Source organism: Monodelphis domestica, chromosome 5 (assembly GCF_027887165.1).
Source record: "Monodelphis domestica isolate mMonDom1 chromosome 5, mMonDom1.pri, whole genome shotgun sequence".
NCBI lineage: Eukaryota > Metazoa > Chordata > Mammalia > Didelphimorphia > Didelphidae > Monodelphis > Monodelphis domestica.
Window position 1 is genome coordinate 102,529,877 of NC_077231.1, and position 22,294 is coordinate 102,552,170.

Here is a 22,294-nt window from a genome sequence, read left to right on the forward strand (position 1 = left end):
GAATGGTTGGATCAATTCACAACTCCACCAGCAATGAATTAATGTCCCCAGCCAAGTCATCTTTCAAGAGATCTTTCAAAATCAATTTAGTCATAGAAAAAGCATGTTGGTTTCCTGTACCTCTGTAATTGAGCATGAATACTGAAGGCCTGGTGAGAAGAGAAGCTTTCTAGCTTCCTACATAAAGGAGGACTTGGGGTGAAAAAGATGTTCCTTCACACTGAAAAGTTTATTTGGAAATATGTTTGAGCTAAGTAAAACATACCACTGACAAAAGAATTCAGCACAGTAAGTGGTTATGCAAATATATTGTAATGATACCAATAAAGAACACCATGGAATAATTGGGAAGACTAATAAAATTGACGCTCAGTCAAAAAAAAAAGCATTCCTTGTCCTATCTAATGACTTTGATCTTTGTTTTGTGACAAATATTTTACAGGGAAAAAAAAGAGAAAAATACTTCCATTCAGTGCTGACATTGATCAAATTGTTAAAAGTGTATCTGAGTTGGGCATTAGGGTACATGTTATTTTATTCGTACAAGTTCATTTCCTTTAATGACAAAAATATGTCTGCTTTCCTCAATTTTGGTTTTGCCATTTATATTGCTTTTGCTAATTCAGATTTAGATCAGTTTCCAATTCCTTGTCAGGAGCATTCTACAACATTCATTTCTTTTCTTTTGAATTTCTTCTATTGCACTTTCCTCTAATGATTAATGATTTTGCTAATCAAGAAATTTCATTAATGTTTGCCAAAGCCTTGGTCTTATTCCACCTATTATAAGCAATTCACATTGTTTAAATATCAAATGAAGGATACTAAATCTTTAGTACTGCATTAATCACTTCACTTCTAATTTCTCTTTAAAAGCAGAATTGTTTTTCCAAGTTAAAAGAAATCTAAAAATCCCTTCACTTGTTCAAAGATTTGCATCATGATTACTTAATGCTTCAGCTGCTATTCAAGAGATCTTTAAACAACTTAACATCTTTCACAGTTTCATATTCCTCTTCCCATGTCACACGGTTTCAGCTATCATAAAACAATTTTTATCAGACTTAGGAAAATTAAAAATCTTTCTTTTATTCTTTCTGATGTGTTTCAGTATTTTTTATAGTCCAAAATGATTTGTGGGTCTTTTCCCCTTGATTCTTTCCTGTTATAAAAGAGAATTTTCAATAGTTTTACAATTTTTCTTGTACTAAAATTTGATGGAGATTATATTGCCAGGCCAGGAACATATTATCTCAGAGTTGCTGCTCAAATCAGAATCTGTATTCATATTTGCTGACACTGCTACTTGCTTTTGGAATACTTCCTTTTAATTTTCAGTTCTAATTTTAAAGATTGAATTTCATCCTTGACTTTTTGATCCTCCTTTTCCTTTTAATCTATTTTTCTTTGTAGGCCATTGTTTTTATTTTTTACTTTCTTTGCCTCCTTTTCAAACTGGTGAATTCTGGCTTTTAAGACACCATTTTCTTCTTTTAGTTCATGTGCCTTTATTTCCAGATGACCAATTTGCTTTTTAAGTTCTTTTCCCAATTTTCTTCAATGTCTCTAAATTGTTTTTTGAATTGTGTTTTGAGTTCTTCTAAAACCTGAGTCCAATTTGCTGGAGTTTCTGAGTTTTTGCTTGGTGTTCCTTGGTCTTTCTCTGTTCCATTTGTTCTTTGTTCATTACCTGAATAGAAGTTGTCAATTCTAATTTCTTTTTTTCTTTTTCTGTTGTTTATTCATGTTTTTTCCTCCTTTCCCCCTCCTTATTGTCTATATTCTGTATCCTCTGTTTATTTGCTGGATTTGTGAGTTTGGCCTTTTTTGCCTTGAAGGGACTTCTTCTCTGCTCCTCTGATTAAATGGATTAGGCTGATGGAACTGACCAGTTGTATTAATGTGTCCTGAAGCCAGATCTCTCAAAGCTGCCAGCAGAGGTTAAAAGTAGTTACTCTCCTTCCTATTCTCTATTCCTTTCTGCCAGCCACCTCCCTACCAGCGCTCTTATCAGAGCCCTGAACGTCCCATGGTAGTACCAAGGTACTTTGTTGCAATTGCAGCCTTTGTCCTAGGATCCCAGTCAACCTGAGTCCTACCTCCAGTCTCAGTGCAGTAAGTGGGGGGAAGGGTGTTGGATCTTTCCCTTAGACCCAAGAATTTGACCCAAGAATCTTTCAGGTTGGATCATGCAGGAGAGACCTATAGCTCTGTCCTGCCCCTGAGCCTGACTCTCTGTTCACTCTTCACCCTTGCTCCTCTGGTTTTCTTCCAGCTCTGCGAGACTGAGCCCTTGTCCCTCTGGAGGCTTCTTCTCTGCACTATTGATAATGTTATTGATATGGATTAAACCAGTTGAGCTGATCTGCAGAGCTGAGTGTGCCCAGAGGTCAAAACTTCCAGAGGCAGATGCCCAAGATGGAGTTGTGGTAACTGAAGATTGCAATCAGTCTGCCCTCTTCTCCTCTTCTCTCCTCCAGTTGCCTCCTTGACAATGGTGGTCAGAGCCCTGAGTTTCGGGTAGTTGTGTTAGCAAGGCACTCCTTCTGGGATGGAGCCCTCTCCCTGAGATCCTACTGGCTGCCTGAGTCTCAGCACAGTAGGTGGGGGAAGGGCCCTGGGACCTTCTTTCTCCTTAAACCAGAGAATTTAACTTTCTCTTTGTACTTTTTAAGCTGAATAGAGCGGGAGGATCCCACAGCTCTGTCCTGTTGTTGGATTTGGTTTTCTGTCCCCCTTGAAGTGCTTGTTTTTGATTGGTGTGGAGGGGTTTTCACAGAGGAATCGACTTTTGCTGCTTCTAAGCCTCCATCTTGACTCCACCCCTCCTTTTACTTTTCCTATGTAAAACATTCTCATCACAGTAAGGTGAAGCATGTTGTAATATAACTGTTGAATTGAAAGTTATAACCTGATTTTTTTCCTTAACTGACACAGAAGCATCACTAGTTGTTACAAACGTTGGAAAGGAATTCTCACATTCAAATGATTGGTTGCTCTCTTTTGTATCAAGCTTGTTGCTACCTTGGAAGAAATAGAAAATTTGCTCTGAAGAAATAAACCTGGGGCATCTAGGTAGCCCTGTAGATAGAGCATGAGGCTTGGAATAGAGAGGGCCTGGGTTCAGATCTGACCCCAAACACTTCCTAGATATGTGATTCTGAGCAAGTCACTCAACCCCAATTATCTAGCCCTTGCCATTCTTCTGTTTTAGAAATGATACAAAGACAAAAGGTAAGGGTTTAAAAAAAGAGATGGGGGTAGGGAGTGGGGAGGTGGGGGAGACACACACACAGAGAGATAATTCAGGATGAGAGCATAGAAAATATACCTAGAGGAAACTGAGGGGCTGAGGAGGTGATGCCATTGAAGGAGTAAGTGGTGCTCAGAAGGGAAGAAGTGGATCAAATCCTGGCACATCAGAGCTAGGAGAGCTTCTTAGAGATATTCTAATCTTAAGTGTTTCACCACTCAACTTTGCCAGTGTTTCCTGGATGCAAATCTGTTAAGAATTATATTTATTATAAATGAGAATGAGCAGGACTAGGCAAATTCCTCTGAGCCCCAATTAAGTGAATTGGCTATTAATGTCCTCCAGTCCTTCCCAGCAAGAACCAGGCCTCCTGGCTCTCAAAGCTCATCCTAACTATGGCTTTTAGTTACAAGGAAAACAACCTCGCAGCCCAGATGGAGGAAGTCAGACCATTTCCCAGACATCTGCTGTGTCCATGGTCAGGCATTCAGCCAATATGGGACAGGCTAGAGATGTGGAAGCCAAGTGCTGGCAGGAGACCATGGAAGGGACATAGAATAATAGAACAGAAAAAGAACAGTAAATCTGGACTTGAAAAATATGAGGAGAAATCCTAGTTCTGCCACTTATTTACTCTGGGTTACCTTGGGCAAGTCACTTCTTTGTTTAGGGACTGCAAAATGAATGCTTTGGATTAAACTAAAACTATCCAGTCCAAGGGCCTTCCAAGTTTTTTCAGCTAGGTGTCCCTTTCCTGACCTGGCTGGAAGCTCAGCAGAGATTCACAGGCCTAGTTCTGTTCTGGATTGGCTTCAAGTGGATATGACTGAGAGCCTGATTTGCTGCTGCCCCTTAGGCAATTTCTACTCCTGGGAGCTCATTACTAGTGGGAGTTAGTGCAGACCTCTTCAGCTTACCTACTGTCACCCATAGCTCATGGCATCCACCTACCTCAAATTCCCAGGTAGCAGGGAGTACAGGTAAGTATGATGCCACACCTGTCCTTCCAGTTCTGACCTTACATTACATTCTACTATTCCTTCCAACTTCCTATGATTTTGATAAATTGCATGATCCATGATAAGTTTACCCAGTGCTTTATAAGAGCCCTAGTTCCTGAATTTTTTTCTGCAGAAGCAAATAAAGGAATTTTGCTACAAGTCCCTGACTGAGCCTTCAGGTAGTATACTGGCAGAAAGGGCATTGAATTAAGCCAGAGAACCTCAGTGCAAATCTTGGCTATATGCTTACTATTTATATCGACCCTGAGCAAGTCTGGACCTCAGCTTTCTCATCTCTTAACAAAAATGAGGAAATGACTATTAAAATTCTCCTCTGGCTCTAAATCCTAAGGATCTTCACTTAATCCTATTAACCCAGCATTTAATACAGTGCCTGACACATAATGGGTTAGCAAGATAGCACACTGGATAGCGTACCCAGCCAGGAGTCAGGAAGACCTAGTTCACAGCCTCAGACATCTACTAGGGATGTGATTCTAGGCAACTCACTGAAATGTCATTTGCCTCTATTTCCTGTTTAAAATATGGGGATTAAAATAGCAGAACGGACTGTCCCAGGGAACAAAGGAGATTGCAAGCCTTTAAAATGCCTGACACAAGAAGTGTAGTAGTAGAGGTGGATGCTTAATCATTGCTCTATCAGAGAAGAAGGACCCACAGCCAAATGACTCTAGTACCCGGGAAGAGGTGCTCAGGGTCCGAAGGTTTAGACAGCGTTAACACTGATGACAACAACGTAATCCATAGACTTGGCGTTAGGAAAGCTGGCGGTTATGATCCTGGGCAGGGGACTGAAAGGCCAAAGCCTTTGTGGAGGACGAAACTGAGACAGATGGGACCTCCAAAAGCAAAACTGGGAGAGTCAAGCAGGGTGGGGACAGGACGCCTGCGCAGTCCCGCAGTGGCACCAATCCCCGGATGGACGCGAGGGGGCGCCACGCGCATGCTCAATAGCGGCTGAGGCGCGCGGTCTCTTTCTGTCCTGTCCCTACCGCTCAGGCCGTTCCTGAATGCACGCATGCGCACTTCCAGCGTGAGCGGCCTCTCTAGCCCTTCACTCTGCTCGCCTGCTCGCGGAGGTGGTGGAGGGAGTGGGGGTTGGTACCCTCCAAGATGGCGGCGCAGAGGAGGAGCCTGCTGCAGAGTGTGAGGAAGCCACCCGCGGACCGGCGCCGTCCGGCCTCGGGGCTGGGGGCCTGGCTGGGCTGGGAAGGGGGAGGCCGGTTCGCTTCAGAATAGGAGGGAGGGAGCCCTTTAGCGCGGATCGACCATGCTTCCCCGATCTTCATCCCATCCCTTCGCCGCGGCCCCTCCCCCTTTCTGAGGAAAGCCCCCTTCCCCTGGCGTGGCGCGTGCGCAAAAGAGCTCTGGATGTCCTTGTTCCCCTCTGAGGCGGTAGTGCGCGCCCTCTTGTGGGAGCTGGGACTGGCAATTCTTGATACGCAGGGGCACTGCTTATGGCAGAGGGGTTGGGCCTCGAATACCCTTGGCGCATAGTCTCGCGGGACTAGACTCCTAGGAGTGTGCGTCTCCCAGTGGCAGGAATAGGACAGGAAGGAAAATAAGTGGTCCCGGTGGCTTGCGATGGGGAGGAGGAGGCAGCAATGGAATGTAACCTCAAGAACAGGAACCTCTTCCCAGTGATCTTGGCATCTACCCCAGCTTAAAACAGCCCCTAGCACTGGGGTCCTGGCTCTAGAGTGGAAAGAAACCTGAGGCCATTTCGTCCAGTGGTATCAAAATCAAATAGAAAGGGATCCCACCACTTAGATTTAGAAAATCTTAAATTAATATTAACCACATTGTTATTTTGTTAAACATTTTCAGGCCCCACTCTGAAATGTCTGGCAGCCTCCCGTTACAGAGGAGGAAACTGAGGCCCAGGAAGGAAAATTGACTTGTCCAAGGTCATCCATAGATCCAGAACTAGAAGTCATCTAACCTGATCCCTCTATTTTGGAGGGGGAAACTGAGGTCCAGAGATGTCTTAAGTTACTTGCTCCTTGGACACTAAGGAATTCAGCACAGGTGGCAAAGCTTTCTGACACCAAACCATTATACAATGATGGGGATGAAGGGGATCCTAGACTTAGAGCTGGAAAAGACTTTGGAGATCTTCTAATTTAGTCTCCTCTATTCTCTAGTTGAGATAACTGAGGTCTGGAAAGGGGATATGACTTGTGAAATGTCACCTAAGTGATAAATTTCAAAGGAAGAATTTGAACTTGGATCCACTGACTCTTTTCCATGGTGCCATGCTGCTTCTTTTAACTAAGGTACAACCTATCTTGTTAGTCAATAAGAAGAATAGACCCCAATATGTTTTAAGAGGCCATACATTTTATAGTTAGCTTCAGAGCCTGGATATCTTGGCTTCAAGTTCACTTTCAGTCACATATACATTTAATGGTCCTGGGCAAGCCACCAAATCTCTTAAGACTCCGTAAATTGCAGGATCTGACTTGGTAAAGAGAGATTAAGACAAAAAAAGGGAAGACATCTTAGTTTAAAGTTTAATAAAATGCCACTTAGGTTTTGCTTATTTTCTATAGGAAGAGAAATAGCTTGTTTTTAAAAGGGTACAGAGGGGAGAACATGTTAATGGAAACTACCCAAATGAATTAAACCTGGCCTAAACAAGAAACTCTTAAGTCTCTGAATTTTAACTACTTTTCAAATGAGGATACCCCCATGTCATGGTGCTGGCAAGAATTCTTTGTTTAAACCACCTTCTTTCTTAGTATCAATTCTAAGACAGAAGTAGGGCAGGGGCTAGGCAGTTGATGTTAGGTGACTTGTTGAGGGGCACACAAGTAGGAAAATAGCTAGTAATTTTTAAAAACGACACAACCAGTATATATGGGGAAGAAAAATGACATTGTTTTATAGGAGCCTAGTTCAATAGTTAGAAGGGACCTTCTAACTATTGTTAGTAGTTTTATATATATATAGTTAGTCCAATGATTCTCAACCTTTTTGCTCTCAAGACCTCTTTGTATTCTTAAAAATTATTGAGGTCCTCCCCAAAGGGTTTTTGCTTATGTGAATAATAACTATTTATATTTGCCATATTAGAAATAAAAATGGATAACATTTTAAAATATTAATTAACTTAATAATAAGTTCATCATATATTAACATAAATATCATTCTTATGAAAAATAACTTTTCCAAAACAAAAAACTTAGTGGGAAGAGTAGCATCACTTTTACCTTTATATATATTTACTGTCTAGCTTCATAGAAGACAGTTAGATGCTCCTATCTGCTTCTGCATTCAGTCTTTTGTGATAGGTTGTTTTGGTTGAAGTAGATAAAGAAAATTAGCTTCACATGGATGTGTCCTTGGAAAAGGGAGGTGTTTCTGAAGAGTTTTTTCAGATTCTTGTGGGTGTTCTTTGTGATTATGCCCAAACTCAGGGTGTTGTAGTTTCACTGTGGCTCTTGAAACCAGATGAGTGAATTTTCCATCCTCTCAAGTTAACATTCATTGGCCCATCTTGTACTTTGAACGGATCTTTTACCCATGGATGAGTCTGTAACATTGCATTGCTCATTTAGACAACATTGGCTCACTGATGTTGCAGTCTTTCAAATGTTGATGCATTTAATTGTATAACATCTCAAAACCACGTCAAACTCATGGTGAGAGATTTAAATTGTCCAAAATTCTAATTTTTGCTTGAAAGCTCCAATTTTACCATTGGCTATAAATACCATCAATTGTTTTCTTTGAAGTGACAAGTTTGCTTTAGAGAAAATATTTGCTAAATGACCACATCTCAGTAACCATAGTTTGTGGGTGTTTCTAACAAGTAAAAATAGTGATTCAGGAAAAAGTGATCTATCACCTCACACTATTGAGAAGGCCATTGCTCTGAAGCATACCACAAACATGGCTTATTCGTGCTCCTAATTTTATCACATACATTATTTTACTAAATTTATTTTTTTATTTAGATGTGTGACAAGGAAATCACTTTAAAAGGCTGATATATATTAATTTAAGGTCGCCAAGGAATTCAGCTATGTAATTCCTAAATGAAAACTCAAGTCAGCCGTCAACATTTTATAGAGTTTAATTACAAACAGGAGGAAGAAAGGAATTAGAGAGAGAGAGAGAGAGAGAGAGAGAGAGAGAGAGAGAGAGAGAAAGGGGAGAGAAGGGAATAGGGCTTAAATACCCCTTCTGTTTAGGCTGGGCCAAAAGGCCCAAGCCCTTAGATAGCTGGGGCAAAGAAAGGAGATCAGTCCCTATTACTCACGTGACCAAAATGGAGAAACAGTCTCAAGGGCCTCCACCTCCAGCTTCCTTCAGAGCAAGCTTCTCAGAGCACCTCTCCAACCACTCAGAGCCAAAACTCTCCAACCGCCCCCCCCTCAGTCCTCAGACCCCTCTATCTTTAAGGAAACCATCCAAGTTCCCTCCCCTCAGTTCTCACATCTACCAATCACTGTCCATCATTTTCCCTGTGCCAATGGTGGCTCTAACTTAACCCAGGACCGCCCAGAGGTCTGTGGTTTTGCACATGTCTATTGAAGGTCATATTCTCAAAAAATTAAATCTTGATCTTTTTCTACAGCCCTTCCTAAATCCTGTTACCCTGAGTAGGGTAGAGATTGGAATAATTAAATTTTCATCTATGCTGCAGCCCTTCCTAAATCCTGTTAGGACCGAGTAGGGTGGAGATTGCAATTTCCAAGACCTGGTTCTGTCATTCCAAGTATCTCCATTGTATCAATTCTAAAATCAATCATGTCTCAAAGAAATTCCTGTTCTATGCTTAAGCATAGGTCAAAGCCCTTTCCATTGTTCAGCAAAAGGTTTCTATCCTAAAGTAATCTTAAGAAGAGAGGAGGAGGAACCTCCCATGCCAATGGGGTTCACATTCCAATAGAGTTCCACTATCAATAGGAAATTTTTCAAGTATGAAATTTCCCAATAGTGAAATTTCCAACAATTATAAGTCTAAGAAATTTTAAGGTTTACAGATGTAAAAACAATTTTTGACGATTGTTTTCTGACATTTTTCAATTCAGATTTTTTCCCTCTCTTCCCTCTTTTCTGAGATGGTAAATAGTCATATGGGCACTTTCATGCAATATGCATTTCCTTATTCCCCATGGCATCACGGGCATTATTAAAAGCATGTATTCAAGGGTCAAGACTTGATAAGATCAATCATTGACTTTTTTTCTCTTGTGAGTGCACAGTGGCAATGAAGAATGTGAGGGCTGTGGCTGCTCACCCAGGTGGTTCCACTGTCTCTGTTCTTGTTGAGGCACCAGCACTTTTGCCCACCATGCCCTTGACAGAATGCAAATGTCAGCACAGTTGTGTCAGGACTGATCAGAGATTCACAGAACACTGAATATTTCAGCACCATTTGTGCTTGTGGCCAAGTGCTCACACAAAAGATCTTTGATAATCAGTCTTTTGCAAAACCAGATGACTATAAGCAAAGCAGCAAGTCTAGCCACATCTTAAGGTTTCTTTGTAAGGCAGAAGTACAATTCTGCAGAGGAGAGATGAGTTCAGTCTTCCAATTTATAGCTAAATCTTTTAATTCTTAGGTCACGTTGCCTCTGGAAAACTCCATTCTAAACTTGTGAAAGAATGAGAATGAAAAAGGCCTTCAGATTATTATGGACCTCATGGCTTAACCTCATGGACCACTTCAAACATCTCCTGAACCTCTAGGGGTCCTTAGACCAGATTTCTGAGAACTGCTGATCCAGGTCAACACCCCCTTGTGTTAATGACGAGGTATAAGCCCAAGGAAGTTTATTGACTGCTCCAGGTTGTTGTTAAGAGAGGTGGGATTTGAACCCAGGTCCTCTGACTCCAGAGAACAGACTTTCTGTCCTCAGCCATTGGGAATACATGAGAAAAAGCAGAAACTGAAGAAATACCTGTTCAGTTGAAGCATTTACTATTCAGCTAAAGTGATGTGCTTTTGGTTCCACAGCTAGTAACAGGTAGAGCCTTGGTTGATATAAAAGGCTTTGGCCAAATCACTTCCTCTCCCTGGGTTTTGGGTTGGATGATCGCTCAGGTCCCTTCCAGCCCTAAATCTATGACCCTTTAGGGTAAGTCCCTGTAGCTATGGTTGTGTGCACCCTCTTTGGAGAAGATTTGTAACTCTTGCAGTGAGCCACAGGTGCGAATTCAGATGCTGTTGTTGATGGGGAGGCATTCTAGATGAAGGCATCATCTGTCAGAGTCTTGCCCTTTTATGAGCTGGCCTGTGCAATTACTTCTTGGTGATATTTTAGGATTTCAGAAAGTCCCTGATTTCATTGGTACTTCCTCCACTAATGCAGATTGCAGCCTCTCTTTGATCTTTGGGAGTTTCCACAGTTAAAAAGAATTCATCACCTGCATCACAGAATCATAGATGCAAGGCTAGAAAAAGCCTTCTATTGATGATAAGGAAACTAGCCCCTTGCTAAGATTAAGGCTTGCCCAAGGTTACAAAGGTAGCAAGAGGAAGGGTCAGGATTTGAGAGCTCTTTTCTCTGCCTCTTGGTCAGTTTTGAGACCAGCACCAGGCCCATGCTCAGAACCTTTCTAGGATCATGGGAATTAAAGCCAAATTTGCCCCTCTTGTGCTCTGTTTAGAGCCTTGAGTGGCCAAATGTTAGGTGGTACTAAAGGGGATTCTTTTGGAGGTGAAATGGACTACAAGACTCTTGAGGTCTCTCTCTAGCAACTCTGAACTTCCTTGGAGTCACTTGGCCCAGGTGCCCTTCATGCCATGATTGGGTATCTTCATGGCAGTAAGGCCTTTTTGAAGGCTATCAATGATAATGCTTGCTTCCATTTGTATAACCAAGCCCCGAGTCTGTGATATTGTTTGACTCTTCTTGGAAGAGAGGTGCAGATGTAGTCCCCTATTGATAAGGTAGGAAGTGGATGAAGAAATCATATTTCCCTGTGGTGGCACATCTGGTGATTTGTAGGGCAAGACCTCAGTCTCAGCCCTTGTGCTAACCAGTCCAGTGCCTGCTCCAAACACTGATGGCTAAAAGATTATTGGAAAGTCAAGGCTATGTGTGGCATAATAGAAGGGGGACTGGATTTGAAGTCAATAGATCCAATTTTGAGTCCTGGGTCTACTATTTATAAACTGTGTTCTTAAGCAAGACCTTTTCCCTCTTTAGACCTTAGTTTCTTCAGTCTTTAAAATGTGAGGTTTCCTTCAGGTGGTCTCTTCTGACCCTGAATCCTCTGATCCTTTGATTCCATGGTGTTTGAAATTATTATTTAAAAGGAGTGGTTGGGGTGGACAACAAGGTGGCTCAGTGGATTGGGAGATCCTGGGTTCCAATCTGACCTCAGACACTTCCTAGCTGTGTGACCCTGGGCAAGTCACATTGCCTAGCCCTTACTTCTCTTCTGCCTTAGAACTAATACACAGTATTGATGCTAAGACATAAGGTAGGGGTTTTAAAAAATAAAAATGTAAAATAAGAGGAGTGGTTGGCATGCTTGTACCAGTAAGCTGAAGAGCAACCTAAAAGACTACCAGGCTGGAGGCTTAGGGGAGTTGTTGACCAAGACTTAAGACCTGATTTCTACACCTGGGCTCTGGCCTAACAGTCTTTATGAGCAATGCTCCTATTACCTTCTCTGAGTCTACATTTTCCTCATTTGTCAAAGGAATACAATCCCTTCTGCTTGACAGGGCTTGTTTCCAAAACCAAAGGAGAGGATTGGTATGAAAGTGCTTTGAAAACTATCTAGTGCCATCCAGATGCCAAGATTTCAGGGACCACCTGTTTTCAGCTCCACCAAAGGTGGAACAAGAAGCCTTTGTCAATGATCAGGGACATCAAGTCAGAAATCAGAGTTTACTCTCACTGGAATGTGCTCTTGAGGGCACCCATGAACTCCTCTCTCTAGCCATTTACCTGTGGGGGAGAGTTAAAGTGTAATCTTCCCTAAAGCTATGAAGACTGATGAAATGATTTTGCCCATATTTCTACAAAATCATAGTTGTGCGGAGGATAGGGCGGGCATTCCTCTCTTCTAAGTACATTGGGAGTAGCCTAAATGTATCCCAAGTACTTTTATGAGGAATCTTCAGAATTTTGGTTAGGAGATGAGTGCTTAGGAAGGAAGGAAGGCTGGGTCTAGGACAATGGAACATTCAGAGAAACAAAGACAACAGGGAGAATTATACTTTTATGGAGATCTTTGCCTGGAGCTTTCTCTGTCCCCATACCAGCCTTTCATTTTGAGTCTACCTTTACACCTTTTTTGGCCCATCCCCATTGTTTCTATGAATTTGGGGTGTTTTTGATGTTTAGGCTGTGGTTTGACCTGTGAGCCAAGTGTTCCCATCCTCTGTACTCTTTTTGAGAGTGTGATGACCCTCTGAGCAGGCATATATGGGCATCTTGGGTTTCACAGGAGAGCTGAAAGTTTCAGTTAACCAGTTTTGTATAGACCATTGTGTTTAATGGTTCCATGAAAGGCCTCCTTTGGTGCCCCCTTGTGGCGGTGTGGTCAGAATCTGGGCACAGGTCCCCAGCATTTGCATCTTCCATGGGAATTGAGCCCTCCCAGCTCTGAAATCAAGGCTCTTGGAAATTGTGCAATAAATAGAGATGATTTATGTAAGATGTTCCTAAAATTGATGTTTGACAAATTCATCTTAATGCCAGAGTCATACAATGAAACAGGAAACTGCTTCACAATGATAATCCCAGCTCCAATTTCAGTAGGAAAGCTGCATTGTCCTTTCACATTGGATTATATAGGTAAGAAAATGAAAACTAAAGAGGCCAAGTGACTTGTCCACAGCCAGAGAGGTGGCAGGAGTCAGGACATCATTGGCTCTGCTCTTCTGACTCCAAGTACATCACTGTTGGCCTGGCTTCCTAGGCAGAGTGTTTTAAGATAGTTTTTGTATAACAGCTCCCTTTCTTGGCTTGTTTTCTCTACTTTTAAGCAAGCTTATACATATTTGCGCTATCTCAAACTCATGTGTGACAAGGCTATGATTAGAACAGAGAATCATCCTCCCTTACACATTTGGAAGCACATATACATTGGTTTGGACTCAGGATATTTTGTAGCCATGTGGGCTGGGGTGAAGTGGTGGGTTTGTGTGAATACATGTGTAGAAAATATAAGAGCTTTCCCAAAAGTATTAAGAAATTTGAGAAAGGGATAAAAAAAACCCCAACAGCCACTTTGTAGTCTTTGGCAGCTATCTATGATAAAATGAGAAAGGCTGGATAATTCTTCTCAGTTTCACCCTTCCTTCTTCCATGTGCTTCAGGGAAACCACACTGCTTTCTGGCCCTGGTACATTATTAGGCCTTTCCTCATGCATGCCACCTCTCAGACCACTCATCCTGCATCCAGTCTAGTCATCATTTGGGGAAGTAACTTCTTTAGAGAAGGTGGCAGCCAGCCCCCTCAATTGCCACACACAGGAGAGATAAGGCAGCCTTGCTGAAGCAGCAGGGCACCAAGGGGAGAGATAGGAGGCAGCAAGTGTCAGGCTACCATCCCCACCACCCCCACTACCATCTCCCCCCAGACCCTGATGGAGACAGCCTAGGCCTCTGAACTCAAGCCTTGGGAAAAGCCATGCTGCCAATCTACTGCCCTTTGTTCCCAGTCTGGGGAGATAGAGCCCAGGGATAGCTCCTTCCTCATGAAAATGACCTTAAAAAAGAGGCCTGACCATCTGCTTTGCCCCTGTTCCCTAAGGACCATGGGACATGCCCAGCAGATTGACTGCTGAAATGTTTCCTATGTACTGTCTCCTTCATTAGTACATGAGATCCCAAAAATAGAGATTGTCTGACTTTATGTGTATCCCCAGCACATAGCACAATGCTTTGGATATAGTAAGCCTTAACAAATACTTCACTCATTCATACTATTGTCCATATGCTGGAAATGTGCAGATCTTCCCCCATTCTCCCCTTTCCCCCTTTTTCTGGCTTTTCAAATCCTACTTATCCTTTAAAGCCCATATCAAATACTACCTATTCTTGGATGAAGAATTCTCTGATTCTCTCAGTTGGAAGGATTTTTCATTCCCATAAACCCATATAGCATTGTAATCTTTGCATTCACTCTACTCTAATCCACAAATGTTCTATTTCCTATTTGAGTATTCTAGAAATGTATCTCTGTGACTAGAGATAAGCTTCATGAAGGCAGGAAACATGTCTTATATTGTCTCCTTCAATATTAGGATATTGGGGGCATGTATCAAATCGATCAGGCCACAAAGGTTTGTAAGCAGCCACCTCTAGTGCTAGGGATCAGGCCTAGGGCTTGGAAACAGGCAAAAATGAAGAGCTCTGCTGGCCTAGAAATTCAAATTCTCTTGGGGGGAGGCAGCACGTCCATATACGTGTACATTCAAAATAAATAGAAACTTTTCTGGGGAGAGGCTGAAGCAGCTGAGCAGATATAGAAAAGGGCAGTGCTTTGAAGGTGACACATAAACACATTCTAGGCATAGAGGGTGGCCAGTATAAAACTGCACAAATGGGTGAATGGCAGATGTGAGTAACAGCAAGAAAGGCCCTTGGACTAAGCCAAAGAGCAGGTTGAGGGGAGTAACATAGGGTGGAACCTGGTTGTGCCAAATAAAGGAGTTTGCCTTTCATCCTAGAAGTAGTAGGGAGCTGCTGGTGTTTATGGAGTAGGGGAGTAACTTGGTCAGACTGAGGCTTTTAGAAAATCACTTTAGTAGCTCTGGAAAGGATGGCTTAGAAGCTGTTCTCATGGTTCAGAGGAGAGAGGTAGTAAGGGCCATGTAGAATGGAGAGAAGGAAACAGCCTTGAGAGATACTGTGGGAGATGAGTCACAAATAGAAATGGAGAGCAGAAGAGACAGCTCAGGCTTTCCCACCTACACCAGTGTAAAAATGATGGATGCTTAGACCCATACTTTCCACTACTGGAATTTAGTTAAGAGTAAACTATCAGTCATTGTCAATAGATAACAGAGCTGGTAAAAATACCTCCCATATTAAACAGCAGGCAGTGTCCAGTAAGATTTGGATGGGCTAGAATATATGGTCTCATCTAATAAATAAAAACAAAAGTCTTTAGGCTGCATTGAAGGAGGCCCAAGGTCCTGGGAGCAGGGCATGTGATGGACTTGCTTTCCTTTTAACTTTAGTGCCCTCTTTCTTAATTATTTCCTATTTATCCTGTAGATGTCTTGTTTGTACATATTTGTTTGCTTATTGTTTCCCCCTTTGGACTATGAACTGCCCCCCCCCCAAGAGTAGGAATTGTTTTTTTAACTTAGCACAGTGCCTGGCTTAAATGTTTATTGATTAATTAATTGACACAAAAGATTTTTAATCATTTTCCTTCAGAACAAACTTTGAGAATTCATTTCCCCCCATTTCTTGTAAGTTAAAAGTTTTTTTTTTTATAAGTTATTTTTGGGGGCAGCTGGGTAGCTCAGTGGATTGAGAGTCAGGCCTTGAGATGGGAGGTCTTAGGTTCAAATCTGGCTTCAGATACTTCCCAGCTGTGTGACCCTGGGCAAGTCACTTGACCCCCATTGCCTAGCCCTTACCACTCTTCTGCCTTGGAGCCAATACACAGTATTGACTCCAAGACAGAAGGTAAGGGTTAAAAAAAAAAAAGAGTTATTTTTGCTTTTGGTTTGTTTTAGAAATTTCATGTTTTTCTGACACATCTATTTCCATAAAACCCTGGCCCACTGTCCAGTATTTGTCGGGGTTCTAGCATTTATAGACCTTCCAAGGGAGTTTTTTAGGTGTTGTAAGACCAGAGACTTATCATTACAAGAGCTTATTGGATCTCTTTGGGTTTATCTGTTCAGAGAAAAGTCATTATATTGGATATGGAAGAAAGCATGCATGGGAGGATTGTGCTAGGTCTGCTGGATTTGTTTTGGGAAGCAAAAGACCAGGCCAGGGCATGATAGAAGAGGGGGTGCATCTCTCATATTTCTTTTGTTCTCCCTAGGAACAGCAGCCAAGTTGGACTGATGACTTGCCTCTTTGCCAGCTCTCTGGAGTTGGCTCTACTCCAAATCGAACCTACTCTGTTGATGGCAAGGGGACTGAGAGCCATCCATTGGAGGATAATTGGCTTAAGTTTAGGTGAGAGACTCAGTGTTACTGTCCTGCTAAGACTAAGAGGGGGGTATCTCTAGGCAAAAAATGACCTGGTTTCATAGTTTCTGGTTAGTATATCACCCCAGGAACCTTTCACTGACTTGGGGTATCCATATGACCATAGTATGGTGAATCACTGCCCTGTGGTTACAGAGACAATATAGTGTAGCTACCCCCAGCCAATGCTATCATTATATAAGGGCATCCCTGGAGCTTCCTCGGGGGAACTTGGGAAGGCAGAATAGGATGGAGGAGCACAGGTTAAGAGGATGGAGAGTTCAACATCAAATAGAATCCCTTTATTTTACAGAGGAGGGAACTGAATTAGCCAAGATTACATTGCTAATGTAAGTAGTAGAGCCAGGCTTCTCATACTAAATCCAGTTCTCTTCTCCCTGCCCTCAGTGATAGCTAAAACCATAGAGCTGAAGAGTTCCTCCATGGTTGGACTCCCCCAACCACCTGGCCTATTCCTCTTCCCTGTGCTGAACCGCTTCCCTGCTCATTAAAGCTGACCTAAAAACCTTTCTTCCTTTCTGACCCTTTCTTTTAGGAGCGAGAACAACTGTTTCCTCTATGGGGTCTTCAATGGCTACGATGGCAATCGAGTGGCTAACTTTGTGGGCCAGAGACTTTCGGCAGAGCTGCTACTGGGCCAGCTGAGTGCTGATCACAGCGAAGCTGATGTGAGGAGGGTGCTGCTTCAGGTAATGGCCTGCTGACCCTACAGGTCCCTGTGGGCCCATGGAGGGGAGGAAAAGAGACTCTGGCTCCCCCAGGGCTAGATAGGGAGATAGCAAGAGGATGGAGGTGATTGTTTCAGTCTCCTGGGAAACCAAAAATTTCAGAGAGGATGCCACTTGTTAAGAGCAATAATGCCAGTTTACCTGGTCCTTTATTGTTTACAGAATCCCAAAGTTGGAAGAGACCTCAGAGGTCATCTGTCACAGCCCCTTCCTGCACCCTAATATGTTCTCTCCTCTCCCGACACTTCAGTCATCTTCCCCATCAGATGGGCATCTTTCAGGATGGAAAGATGTCCCTTCACTGCCAGGGCAGGCCCTTCCTCATGTACCCTTTGTCTCATCCCTTTCTATCCTTTTCAGTAGATCACTCCCAATCCCATTCCCACTCTCTCAGTGAGAGTCTCCTATTCTGCTGGCTTTTTTCTTTTTTCCTACAAGCCCCCTTACATTTGAAAGGATGAGGAAAGGCCTACTGGAGAAGGTGGGCCTTGATCCCCTCTCTTCTAGAAAAATGAGAACAATTCCATGAAACTCCAGGGCCTGGCTATCAGTTGGGGAATAGTTGAACAAATAATCACATATGGATGCAATAGAATGAACCCCTGCTATGTGCCAGGCCCTATGCTAAATGATAGAGACATAGAGAAAGGCAAAAAACTCCATTGAAACAAGGAGTTTGCATTTTGATGAGGGAGACAACATGAAAATGATAATATGCCCACACAGTATGTTGTGAAGAAAGGCAATAGACACTGCCTGCTGAGTGTGAGGAAACCAGGAAAGCTGAGAAGTAGGGGTGAGCCACTGAGCCTTTGGTGACTGACATTGTTTCCTGACAAGTCTTCATATGTCTTCTATTTGTAGACCAATGGTGATGAAGAGATCACTGCCTGATCTAGCTGCTCTTTATACTTTGGGACAGTTTTCATTGTTAGGAAATTTTTCCTCATGTTGGACCAAAAGATGCCTCTTCTTAACTTTTTCACTCTGGAGCTAAGCAGAGCAAATCTTTCTCTCATTCACATAATAGCCAAATTAAGACATATCATGGTCTTGGCTCCCATAAACTTTCTCTTTTCTAGGATGAGCATCCCCAGTCCTTTCAAGGAATCTCCTATGGCCTGGTTTCCAGAACCCTTACCCAGATAGCCTCATGGTCTTCTTCTGGTCACTGATGGAGCATTTGACCCTGACCTCACAACACTTTCCCTACAACCTCTCCATGAGATGGGAGACACAAGGGTGGTGACACCCATCTTTTGGGGGAGAAAATGGAAGCCTAAGCTCATAGGCTGTGGAGATGGCAGTGGTGGTAGCATCCTTTCCTGTTGCCTTTATAAGGATAGGTTCCTGGCCTAGGTTGAGTATGACCCCATTTGGGGTGATATCCTCCTTCATAGGACTTATCCAAATTGAACTCCTGATCTTTGCAAAACACAACACTAACCAGCAGCCACTTGTAGAAGTGAATGCCCCTGCGTTGTTGGGGTGAGATAGCCCCCTCCCAGCCTCTGTTGTCCCCCAGCATCCAGCATCCAAGGGCATGCTCTTTGTTTTTAGGGTCATGACTTTCTAGGCCTATGACTGAGTGACCGGACTAGACATTTGGTTTCTCATCTAAAAGAGATCCATCCTTATGATACCCATAAAGTTTTAATCCTGCCATTATCTAATGAAAGAATTTGGGAAATTAGATTAGTGAGTGTTTCAGAAACGGAACCAGTGTTTGCTCTGACTCACCTTCCTGCCTTTTGCCCTCCAGGCTTTTGATGTTGTGGAAAGGAGCTTTCTGGAGTCCATCGATGATGGTTTGGCAGAGAAGGCCAGCCTCCAGTCCCAGCTGCCAGAGGTAACAGCTCCCATCCTCTGGTGAGGATGAGCCTTGGGCTTGCCTTGGTTGCAAGGAATTCTGCCTCCCTTCATCTCAAGGCCTGTTGGTCTACTACTTCACTGTTTCCCCTCAGTCGATAGCCTAGTCAGGGTGAGGCTGCAAGGGGTGACTAGTTGGTTTGACTTTTAGGATCATTGAATTTAGAACTAAAGGGAACCCTTGAGATTAGCTCAGCTGTCTCATTTTACAGAGGAAAAAACTCAGGCCCCCAAAATAAAAATACCTCACTTGAGCTCACCCAAGTATTAGAGAACAAAACTGTAATTCAGGCCCCATGGGCCTTTCCTATCTCCCACATGGTCTCTCTAAAAGATCCTTGAGAGGCTCTGGGTCTGCAGCCATCCAGGACATAATCTTATGTTTTGTGCTGTGATGATGCCTCCCAGCCTCAAGCCCAGACTTCTTCTTACCCCCAGTGAGACCTGTCTTTTGAAGTTTTGATGAGCTGGTGGGCCTATTTAGGTTTGTCTTAGGCCTCCTGGGCTCTCACTGTGCTACAGGGAGTCCCTCAGCACCAGCTTCCACCCCAGTACCAGAAGATCCTGGAGAGGCTGAAGGGGCTGGAGAGGGAGATTTCTGGAGGTGCCATGGCTGTGGTGGCAGTCATCCTCGCCAACAAGCTCTATATCGCCAATGTGGGTGAGTCTCTACTTGCCAAGGGCAGGGGAAGCAGGGAAGGACCCAGCAAAGATCTTAAACTGGGAATTCTGAAGAAGAAAGGTCAGGTCCCCCTGCTGGAATCATTCTGCTTCAGAACCAAACTATGTTGTTGATGCTGTTCATAGGTACTCTCACTTCTGAGGAGTTCTGAGGGATTCTGATGAGGTTAAGCAAAATAAACAAGTCTGGTCTGTTCCTAAAGGGGTCAGTTATACTCAGACTTGCTCTCTGGGAAAGTCAAGGTGGCTCCTTTTATTGGTTAGGTGGTGGACTATGAAATGGCAGATGCTATGTGAATGGAGTACAGTGGATTTGCTCTTACCTGGGTTTCTCCCTTTATTACAAAAGGAGAGAGGTATATTAAGGAATGGCTAATAGAAAATTAAAAGTTGTCAATACAGCTTTTTTATTTATAGAAAGGAAATGATGGGAAGTAGTTTTTAGGTTTTTGGGGAAAAGACTCCTCTCTCTGGGTGGATTTTGATACAGTCTTTTCTCCTGAGCAATAGGAAAAGAGCTTGCCTCTCTTTTTTGGGGGGTGGAGAGGGGTTCTCTTGCTCTTTTCATAAAGCAGCTATGTATTGAAATGCCCACTCTTCTTTCTACTCCTCTTATCTTTCCCTCTCCATCCTTTCTGTTTAATCCTTCTTCTTTTGGATCCTCCCCTCCCTTCCCATAGCTGGCTGCTGACCAACTCCTTTGGTCCCAGGTACAAACCGTGCATTACTCTGCAAGGCCACTGGAGATGGACTGCAGGTGACCCAATTGAATGCTGACCATACCACTGAAAATGAGGATGAACTCTTTCGCCTGTCCCAGTTAGGTATGTGCCCTCTGCCTAGAAGGAGGATCCTCCCTGAAACAGTTGGCCCTTGAGGGCCTCTGGCCTCTGTGGAGGAAACTTGAAGTCCAAAGAATTGCCCTTTGACCCCTCCAGATGTGCTCCTTGGGCATAAGCTGACCCAGTGGGCAGTGGAGTGACTGGTAGATAATAATAATGGATTATTTCTGGCAAATCAAGAGAGGGACCCTGAGAGGCCGGGGACTCTACACTTCCCCATGGCAATCTTAGTGGTAACTTGAAAGTTGAAAGATAGTCTAGTCTCCTCGATAGCATCACATTCCCTTTCCCATTGCTGTCTTTATCTCAGAACATCTTTTCTACTCTTCCTTTTGAATTATTAGAATGCTGGTTGCCAAACCTTTTGATCTCAGAACCTCTTTACACTCTTAAAAATTATTGAGGACCCAAAAATACTTTGGTTTCTATGGCTTTAATATTTTCCATATTTGAAACTATTATTTTGAAAATAGTTTTCACCTTATAGACCCTGTGGAAAATGGTCTTAGGGACCCCTCAAAGTCCCCAGACCACATTTGAGAACTTCTGTATTACAGGAATCTCTGGGATTTTTTTTCCCCCACCCTGGCAGGTTTGGATACGGGGAAAATCAAACAAGTGGGGACCATTGGTGGCCAGGAGAGCACACGCCGGATTGGGGATTATAAGGTCAAATATGGCTACAGTGACATCGAACTGCTCAGGTAAGAAGCAACACTGCATTGCCTGGATGAAGCCTGGGGATCAAGGGAGTGAGAGTGACAGGGGACACTGACTGGCCTTCATCACAGGGAAGGCCTTCAGGTCATGCTATCTGAGGACTGATTGGAAAAGGGGGGTGTAAACTTGGGAAAAAGGAGGCAGAAAGGGTGCCTAGAGCTGTCTACTAGCATTTGAAGCCTTGTTCTGTTTGACCTGCAAGACAGGACCAGGAGACCTGCATGGATGGGAAAGGGAGGGGGGACCAGGAGACCCTTGTAACAGTGAGTGCTGTCTCAGAGCACTCAGTGTTTCAGCACTCCCCTCAGGTAGTGCTGAAACCTAAGAAGGATCAGACCCTCCCAAGTTCTGTGAGGTCCAGGATTCAGCAGCCTTTGGCCTCCTGAGCCTTCCTGTTTGGGGATCTGCCCTGACTATTCTCCCATCTCCTTTCTCTCTCCTCCTCCCCTTCCCTTCCTTTCATTTTGTTGGGGAGAGGGCCTGTGGGTTCTCTCCATCACCAGTGTGAAGACCTGTGAGATGGCTTCTCAGGATTAAGTGTTCTGTTCTTCCCTGCTCTTTTCTGACAGTGCTGCCAAATCGAAGCCAATTATTGCAGAGCCAGAAATCCATGGTGGGCAGGCCTTGGACGGTGTGACTGGCTTCCTGGTATTGATGTCTGAGGGGCTCTATAAAGCCCTGGAGGCGGCCCATGGACCTGGACAGGCCAATCAGGTGAGCACCCAGCATCCTGGGGGCCTCCTCCTGCCTGCTGAGTGGCCAGTGCATGGCATTCAGGCCAACTCAGCTGAACTGCTCAGTCCCCTTGTGGCCAGCAGACAGTGGAAGCGGCTACCAGAAAATGGGTCTCCGCCTTTCTAGCACAAGGCCATTTCTAAAGTGAAAGCCAGGACTCACCTTCTGGAGCTATCTGTGTTCTCTGCGGCCAACCCCTGGACCCAGGTTGATCTTGCATATAAGAAGAAAAAAATGAAATCCTCAGCTCTAAGGCAGGTAGTGACCAAGTGACAGGTTCTTTCTGGGCCTG

General features: G+C 43.6%; 1 protein-coding gene across 6 annotated transcripts in view; it reads left to right on the top strand.

Moving 5' to 3' along the window:
* LOC100012432 (TGF-beta-activated kinase 1 and MAP3K7-binding protein 1) overlaps positions 1 to 22,294 on the top strand; it is a 65,874-nt gene that overhangs the window by 38,016 nt on the left and 5,564 nt on the right. For 3 of the 6 annotated variants that reach the window (XM_056798960.1, XM_056798958.1, XM_056798961.1), the window contains exons 4-10: positions 16,258 to 16,394; positions 16,963 to 17,116; positions 18,918 to 19,004; positions 19,520 to 19,685; positions 20,416 to 20,529; positions 21,140 to 21,251; positions 21,837 to 21,981. In XM_056798960.1, the coding sequence (XP_056654938.1) occupies positions 16,258 to 16,394; positions 16,963 to 17,116; positions 18,918 to 19,004; positions 19,520 to 19,685; positions 20,416 to 20,529; positions 21,140 to 21,251; positions 21,837 to 21,981 (915 nt within the window). Of the gene's footprint in view, positions 1 to 5,239; positions 5,422 to 6,102; positions 6,552 to 16,257; positions 16,395 to 16,962; positions 17,117 to 18,917; positions 19,005 to 19,519; positions 19,686 to 20,415; positions 20,530 to 21,139; positions 21,252 to 21,836; positions 21,982 to 22,294 lie in introns of those variants that run through there. The other 3 variants (XM_056798963.1, XM_007503179.2, XM_056798959.1) reach the window with 3 other exon arrangements.